This window comes from Nicotiana tabacum, chromosome 24 (assembly GCF_000715075.1).
Source record: "Nicotiana tabacum cultivar K326 chromosome 24, ASM71507v2, whole genome shotgun sequence".
NCBI classification, from domain to species: Eukaryota; Viridiplantae; Streptophyta; class Magnoliopsida; order Solanales; family Solanaceae; genus Nicotiana; species Nicotiana tabacum.
Window position 1 is genome coordinate 108185727 of NC_134103.1, and position 8574 is coordinate 108194300.

The 8574-nt window shown below is 38.7% G+C and overlaps 1 protein-coding gene across 5 annotated transcripts; it reads left to right on the forward strand.

Moving 5' to 3' along the window:
- The first annotated feature begins 2731 nt into the window (after positions 1-2731).
- LOC107819884 (uncharacterized) lies at positions 2732-7941 on the forward strand. Of its 5 annotated transcripts, none has more exons than XM_075248039.1 (8): positions 2732-2864; positions 3766-5028; positions 5701-6021; positions 6165-6317; positions 6402-6473; positions 6611-6864; positions 6997-7374; positions 7499-7941. In XM_075248039.1, the coding sequence occupies exons 2-3, from the start codon at positions 3790-3792 to the stop codon at positions 5824-5826; spliced, it is 1365 nt and encodes a 454-aa protein (XP_075104140.1). In that variant the 5' UTR covers positions 2732-2864; positions 3766-3789; the 3' UTR covers positions 5827-6021; positions 6165-6317; positions 6402-6473; positions 6611-6864; positions 6997-7374; positions 7499-7941. The 5 variants fall into 5 exon arrangements, with proteins under 5 accessions (XP_075104140.1, XP_016501545.1, XP_016501544.1 ...); XM_016646059.2 differs by lacking the exon at positions 5701-6021 and having other exon boundaries at positions 6997-7106; positions 7194-7374; XM_075248040.1 differs by having other exon boundaries at positions 2734-2864; positions 3760-5028.
- Positions 7942-8574: the final 633 nt, after the last annotated feature.

Sequence of the window (8574 nt, forward strand, 5' to 3'; positions counted from 1 at the left end):
CGAGAAGAGATAATCTCGGCTTCTTGTTGTTCTGGGATTATGGCCAAGGTTCCCTAATTTGCTTCTACCAAATTGGAAGACTGTTGAATCACAATATTAGCCCGTACGCAGGCTAAATTCTCCTCTCCTTCTTCGGGCTGGTCCCTTGAATGGCGGACAGCTTCCGAAGATATAACACCAGAGCCCTCCTTCGGCTTTCGAGATCTCTTAGCCGGTTTCTTCTTTTCTGAGCTCGGGGAGATCGATACGTCTTTTCTCTTCCTTTCTTTCACCTGCTTCAGGACATGAACTTCTTTGCCACCAGATGGTGGCCTCATGACTACATCTTTCCCAAGTCCTACAAAAGGGAAGAGGGAGATTTACCATACAAACAGATGAAGAGACAAGTCGACAAAAAGATTTACCATGGCTGCTGGCCTCCCATCGACCCTTTGATAATTCGATCCAAGCATGCTTGGAGTACGGTCTTTGCAACACCAGGCTTTCGACCCATTGTCTAAGATCCGGGATCGGTTATGGCATTCGAGCTACGGTTGTGATAAGGAAGAATGGATCAACAAAATAGAAAGCAATCACAGAACCAAAACGGACAAAGAGAAACATTTACTCACGGCTCATTCCATTTCTCGGGAAATGGCAAGTCATCGACATGGATCAGATCCGAGGTTTTGATTCGAACAAAATGGCCCATCCAACCCCGATCCCGGGTCTCGTCTATGCTCGAGAATGGCGCTTTGGTTGCTCGGCAAGAAAGCTTGGTCAACCCTCCTCGATAAAGTTGGGGACTGTAAAGATGCATAAGATGATCGAGGGTGAAGATACGCCCCTCGACCTTGCTCGAGAAAAATCGAAGAAGAATCACTATCCTCCAAAAGGAAGGGTGGATTTGGCCGAGGGTCACATCGTACCTCTTACAAAAGGCAACGATGACAGGGTCTAGGGGTCCCAACGTGAAAGGATAAGTATAAAAGCTTAAGAACCCTTCGACGTAGGTAGTAATTGATTCATCGGGCGACGGGATTACTATGAGTTTATTATCCAGTTGCATTCTTGTATGACTTTATCGAGAACTTTTTCGGTGATTGAACATTGGTACCTCGACATCGGCTCACACCGACCCTGTCTCGGAGAAGGCTTTTCAATTTTAAAATCGCCTACGGTCAAACACCCAACCGGAACGAATTCCTCAGGGCGGGGCTCTTCCCCATCCTGGCCACCAGTAGGTCGAGATGAAGAAGCAGTCTCTTTTTTCGGAACAGTTTTAGACGTTTTTGCCATTTAAGATTTCGTAAACAAAGAACAGAAGTATTTGGTGTTCTAAGGAAGAGTTTGTAGTAAAACTCACAGGTTTACAGGCAGAAAACTCAGAGAAGATGAAAATGAACTTGAAAAATTTGGAAGATTGAAGACGTAAAAATAATGAATGGTGGAAGGAAAGGCTATTTATAGATTGGAGCAATGACGGTTCAATATCAGAGGTGGCTAACCACCATCTGACACATTAAATGACTCGGTAAAACCGAACCGATGGGACAGCTATCACATACGCCAGGGTTGGGATCGATGAAAACGTCAGTATATATCTGATCGAGCTGTTGGAAAATCATATCGTTTCTCGTCACATCCTTTTCCGAGAAACGAGGGGACTATCTGTGTACGGTCAAAATCGATTTGAGTCAGTCGTACGGACTGGTCGAGACGATAATATTTCGATCAAAGGATATCTGCATGACAAGCTCGGTCAAGGTCCGAAGTAAGGGCGGCGAGCTTCGAGCTCTAAGATCGATCAATGACAAGCTCGATATCATTATCGAGCTCATATCCAAATCGAACTACGAGGCAAAGCGGGGATTATCGAAGATGCATGGACCGACCAACACTCACCCTGAATACCGAGACCCCAAGTCAGAATCGAGCTCGGACCAAGGCCGAGGGCTCGATCCAGTATCGAGCTCGAGCCAGTATCGAGCTCGCAGACTAGGGCCGTTGCAACCGCACTATGGGAGAGAATGTTGACAGAAATCGAGGAAAAGACAATACATCATGGGCTTTTCACTACGTATTTTTTATTGTATATAAAGTAGGATCCCTCTACTATAAGAGAGACATGGATTGTAAGCAAGGCGGGCACACTGTAACAAAAGATCACTTCTCATATTGAAAGATATCCCCTTATGCTTGTTTTACTTTATCTTATTCATTCTTTCTGCTCGTTATTCTCATTCTCATAGTCAAGAATACACTTATTTCTATTTCTTTACACGATTTATATCAAATTGTATCGCGTATCCTTAGAACCATACACAAATCTAACGATATCCGATTTTTCGGGTAAACAGGATCTTTTCGAGAACTATATGTATAATTAATACTCGGCTATTCCAATTTATATGCCACTATTATTATTTGAGAGTAAAATAACTTTTTTTTTTAAAAAACTATGGTTTATTATAATTATTTAATTAAAAAAATGTAATTTATAGTAGTTGTAATTACAATATTTGAACATACCTTTTCATTCCCTTTGAAATAGAGGGAGTATTTTTTAAGAATATTTATTTATGTTCTTTATTTGGTCGAAAAAGCTAGTGTATTTATGTACACATTTTACATAAGAAAATCTTTTTCACAATTATATACAACTTTTTTCACGTTATATAAATTGGTCTGCGTTTACCCCATTAAGGAACAAGAATTTGACAAAATTATACGTAGAAACATGTTTGTGATACCAAATTCTTTTTGCTAATATAAAAAGATAGACTGAGTGGAGGATAAAAGTAGTTTCAACTTTCAAGTAAGGACCCTCCCTCGGCTAGAAAGTTGCTCCATTTTTATCAATTTCGACAGTCAGAAATCGAACTGTAAGTTCCCTCTTCGTCCCTTTCTGGACACAAAAATCACTAATGTCTTTACCCAATGAATTTGTCTACCTGTTATTCATTGCGGAACCAGTGGCCGATTGGCGTATTTAGAATTTAGGCGTTGTGATTCTGAGCTGAGTGTGATTTTTGAAATGCATATCTAATTCTGTATACATTTCTATTTTTCGCACATATATACAGAGTTTTGACCCTAGGCACTAGACCAATGGTTGGCTCCGCTACTGACGGAACCCTCAATTTTGTGTAAATTAACTGTAAAAGGGATTTAAGTTGGACGTTTGCTAGTTACTCGCAAAGCTCAGCATATTCCAAAAATGTCGCAGCATTTTGGCCTTGCCTTTGCTCTGTTTGATAAAGTGTGTGAATGGGAGCTGCAGTTAGAAATTTTATTACTCCCTGCTGCATCCCTATATTCCATTTTATGTGGGACTATTTCTGATTTAGTATGTTTCAACACTTTTCTCTATTTGGAAACAATTTAACTTCAAAATTTTCATTTTATCCTTGATAGCATGTTTGTCATAGAAATGTTGTAGCATGTTTAAAACCACAAGTTTCAAAAGTCTATCTTTCTTTGTTAAACTGCGTGTCTCGTCAAATACTACCATAAAAATTGAAACGGAGGGGCTCGCAAAGCTTGGCAACACTTTTGAACTTAGCCCACAGATTTCATTTTACTTCTGAAGTTAATCGAAACAAAAAGGATGTAATCTGTCCTGGTGGCAGAATAACCTATTGGGGCTAACTTCATCACTTTGCTGGAGAATTTTGCATTTGTTACCTGTTAAGATTGTGTGGATATAGCAAGAAAGAATACATATTTCGTTTACAATTTACAGTTCTTTAATAGCAATGGCTCTCTAACCATTTTTAGTTGCAGTGAGCATACTTCCTGCAAAAGAGCATGCAGATGCGACAAAAGCTTCTTTTTAGATCCAGTCCAGCTATATGCCCTCATGGTGTGTGGGATCTTGCCCCTGTTTATCTGAAGCATCACGTTGATCCAATCAAACGCAAGATGCTACCTACATCAATTAAGCTTTTATTGCAAAGTAGAGCTAAAAGATGTGGCTTTTCAGTTAATTGTCTTTTTGGAACCATTGACTACTCGAGTAATGAGCAGCAGACTTTTCATATAAATGGTGAGGAGATTTCTTATGATTTATACAATGCATCCATTTGTGAGTTGTGTAGTGAAGGTGACGTTGATAAGGCAATGGGGTTGCTTTCCCAGATGGAGGCTTTGGGTTTTCATGCAAATTATTTGTCTTATACTAGTTTGATCGCTGCTCTTGGAAGTGTTGGCAGGACCTTGGAAGCTGATGCAATCTTTCATGAAATGTTATCTTCTGGTCGCAGGCCAGGGGTAAAGGTGTTCAATGCGTTACTTAGGAGCTTCCTGCGAAAAGGCCTCTTAAGGCTAGCAGATAAGGTCTTGATGTTACTTGAAGATTTGGATGTTGAGAGAAACCAAGAAACTTATGAGATCTTGCTTGAGTATTATGTCAATGCTGGGCGGTTGGAGGATACTTGGTTGATTGTCTCCAAAATGAGGAGAGAAAGTTATCGTTTAAATTCTTTTGTGTATAGTAAAATAACTGAACTGTATAGGGACAATGGGATGTGGAAAAAAGCACTAGGCATTGTGGAAGAGATCCGTGAGATGGGGTTACGATTGGATAAGCGTCTCTTTAATAGCATCATTGATACTTTTGGCAAGTATGGTGAGTTGGGAGAGGCCTTAGAAGTGTTTGAAAAAATGCGCCGAGATGGCATAAAGCCTGATTTTAGAACATGGAATTCTTTGATCCGGTGGCATTGCAAGTTTGGGCATCTTGATACTGCTATAGATTTGTTCGATGAGATGCAAGAACAAGGACTATACCCTGATCCAAAGATCTTCATTATCATTATTACCCATTTAGTGGAGCAGGGTAGGTGGGATGTTATCAATAAAATTCTCAAGAATATGCAAGGGAGAGGACATCACAAGAGTGGGGCTATTTACGCTGTCTTGGTTGATATTTATGGCCAGCAGGGTAGATTTCAGGATGCAGAGTATTGCTTAAATGCTCTGAAATTGGAAGGTCTTCAGCTTTCACCTAGCATCTTTTGTGTCCTGGCCCATGCCTACGCTCAGCAGGTGACGTGTTGTGCTGTTCCTTCTTGAAGGAGAATGATTTTCTTTTATCTTTTACAATAGAAAGGTGTAGACTAAGTTTGCTTGTATATCTAAACATAAAATAGTTAATGATTATCTGAAAATATGTGCACTAGCTGAGTAGGTCGTAGCAACCTCAATATGTTTCTTCTTTTCCATTTTGGGTGTGGGGGTGGGGGTGGAGGAAGGTGCCTGAGGGCCCTTGGGACTTAGTGTGCAGATAGATTGAAAGTTGGAGATTTGGTGCGCAGGTAAGTAGTCCTCTGATTGAAAGTCCATCTCTCAGGATTGGCATGTGCATGTCTTACATGCTCCTAGTCTTTAAATTGGATTAAATTCGTAGCATTTGACCATTTTAGGTTCTCTTCGCAACTAAAGAAAGATGTTAGTTCGAAGCATATTTGAATAGTTGGCTGCAAAAAGATATTAAAACATATTTTGTTCTAGAAAGAAGGTAAGGGAACTACGGTCTTCCAAATATTCGATCCAAGTTTTTTAATTGATTGCTAATTTAGTTCCTTATTGTTTTGTTGTCGGGTGAAGAAATGGGAGAAATATTTGGTGGACAGATTATCCCCTGATCCCCTCTTATCTATTTTTTGGTTGAGATACAACATAGGTTGTAAGAGAACATTGATATAAATTATCCTGCAGGAAAAAATTGATTTTGGGATGCATTACATTTATGGTATGAGGAATGACTCTGGGAGTGTCTTCAAATTGCAAATTCTTTCATTGAGATGTGAATATTTCCAACGTGGGGTCAGTGGCATGACTTAAATCTGCCACTTTATACAACGGTAGTGCAAATCTTGGATTAGATAACTTTGGAAAGAGTTTTTGAGTCGAGTTGAGACTTAAACATCGGCCTTCCATTTACTTTGTCTTAATTTCTGGCATGGCTTATATTCTTGGTCTCCTTATATTTGAGGTCTCTCTTTACATTTTTCAGTCTACGCCGTGGGAATACACTTGGTATGTTGTTATTGTTGTTGTTGTTGTTGTTGTATCTATTTCAATTAATGTTTCCTTCACCTGCATATTACCATTTTTAAGATAGTATCTTAAGCAGCTTTGAGGAGATTCCATCCTTTTTGATATTCTTGCCTTGTGTGCAGGGATTATGTGAGCAGACTGTAAAGGTTCTGCAGATAATGGAAGCCGAAGGAATGGAACCAAACCTTATAATGCTAAATGTGTTGATCAATGCTTTCGGGACTGCTGGTAGGCATATGGAGGCACTATCAATTTACCAGCACATAAGGGAGATGGTAAGTCCTTAAACATTTCCAACTTTTCCTCAGGCATATTTCCTGAGATAAACTTTGCTGATAGTGGTGCTGCTATTTTTCTAGGGTATTACTCCTGATGTGGTTACTTATAGTACTTTAATGAAGGCTTTTATGAGGGCTAAGAAGTTCGATCAGGTAAAAAGATAAATGATTTGATTTCTTTTCTGGCTTCAGTGAGAAAAGGGAGTAGAAATCATGGAAATTATATTGTGACTGGACTTTTTCTATATTTAGCAGCATTTATCTGGCTCTAATTTGTTGTTGCTTGTTAGGTCCCCAAGATATATAGTGAAATGGAATCCGCTGGATGTACGCCAGATAGAAAGGCTAGAGAAGTGTTACAATCAGCATTGATGATCCTTGAACAGAGACATTGTTAGTTAACATACAACTTGTTAGCCTATTCGGCTCTAATAATGCTGTTGTTAGCTTCTTCATTCAGAAGATGACGTACAGCACCAAAAACTAAAAGCACTTTTTATGCTACTCACTGTTATCTACAATCTTTGAGGACTTCGATACTCAAGTAAGATAATGTCCTTGATCTTCATAGTAATTATTTCTAAATTTTGCTTTCTTTTGGTCTCGCTACTCATTCTTCATCTGTTCTAAATCTTTAGCCTTGTCGATTTCACGGCTTTCTAACTTGTTTGTGCAGCTTATTGCTGTACCACTTCTTGATGCCTTATTTAGGGAGGATTATTTAACAGTTGCAGTTACGTATCTTCCTGAAATGAAGTTACGGCTGAGCAGCTTGTCATTTCTGAGGTTTGTGAATATGGATTTCAATCTGTTCTGGTTTATATTCACATATGGTATCATACTTATCAACCCGTGGTCACATTTGTGTGCAAGTCTGCCCAAGTTTTGTGCACAAGGGAAGCCATTGGAGTAATATTTAGCCTTAAAATTTCACTGGAGTTGCTTTAGAAGTATTGTTCTATTTACTGAGTTAGAGATCAAACGTGCAATACAAACTTGTGCATGGAATTCCATCCTTTTCTTGATTGGAGCATACCGTAGTTTAGGACCGCAGGTATACCCTGGTTTCTCTCTAAGGCACCATATATGTTTATCCACTTCATTATAGGCTTCATTCAAATTATATCTGCCATTATTTCGATCTGTGCTTAACCCCCTTTTTCCTATGGAATCTTCAGGTTTCATTAAATGACAGCCAGCCTGTGCCTGTTAAAAGAACTAACTGGTACTAGCAAGTATACTCGGTAACAGCAAGGTGTCCTGGGCACCTTCACTTATCTTCTTCTGCCGTTCAAGTGGTAAAATAAAGGTGAAATTAGTATGTTGTGTCTATTGCATGCAACCATTATTATTATTCCCTTGTTTCCTTGGCAACCATTCTTTTCTCCAGATGTACTTCTGTTCTTCTGCATTATTGTTGTATCAACAGGGTAAGAAATGGTTCACCTTGATGTTCCTAGTCACAAGATCAGACTCTGCATGTTTCTTGAATAACTTGATGCTGCAGAGATTGTATTTGCTTACTGATAATGTAATAAATTTAACTTATATATGCTGATAGTGTTCTAACTTGTTATAACAGATTGTTTACTTTATTTATATATTACCAAATTAGGCTTAATATGGAGATTTACGTGTTGTAGATTATTTTACCCTGATGGTATAAAAAAGTTGCACATTGTTAACGCAATTTATAGCTTGATTAACTTCTATGCTTATATAGTGAAGGGAACAAAAGTAGCAACTTTTAAGGCTAAACAGTACTATTGTGGGTGTAGTTGTTCGAGTCCGGAACCAAAATGTGGTTTTTTTGGACTCAAAGAACCAAAATGTGAAAAAAACACAGTCATCAAAATATATATAAACGCCATTTTAAATGGCGCTATATATATAACGCCTTTTCTTACCGCACTATACATATTATGTGGGCTCACCAATAATTTTTCTGGGCTTAACTGACATAACAATAATTCAACTGGGTATAGCGCCCTTATTTAAAGCGCTATACTTAAAAACAATTGTACCCCGAATTATTTTTTGCCTTATTTAAAGAGGTTAAAGATTTTCTAAAAATTCATTCACAAATATTCTCAAGTCTTCTGAAATATTTCTTCGTTAAGTTGTTTTGCATTTTGTCATAATGTCTGAAGAGCGAAGAATAATGGTTTCATTATATTGGGGGGTGGGTGGGTGAGGTTGTGGTGACGAATAACTCGGTAACCTATAGTTTATCTCCACAGTGTTATGTTAAGTT

Bases quoted from the DNA above. Each gene is read 5' to 3' on its own strand.
- LOC107819884 (XM_016646058.2), top strand. From the start codon at position 3,790: ATGCAGATGCGACAAAAGCTTCTTTTTAGATCCAGTCCAGCTATATGC. The intron at 5,029-6,164 runs GTGACGTGTTGT...CCTTGTGTGCAG, and splicing joins CCCATGCCTACGCTCAGCAG to GGATTATGTGAGCAGACTGT. The intron at 6,318-6,401 runs GTAAGTCCTTAA...CTATTTTTCTAG, and splicing joins ACCAGCACATAAGGGAGATG to GGTATTACTCCTGATGTGGT.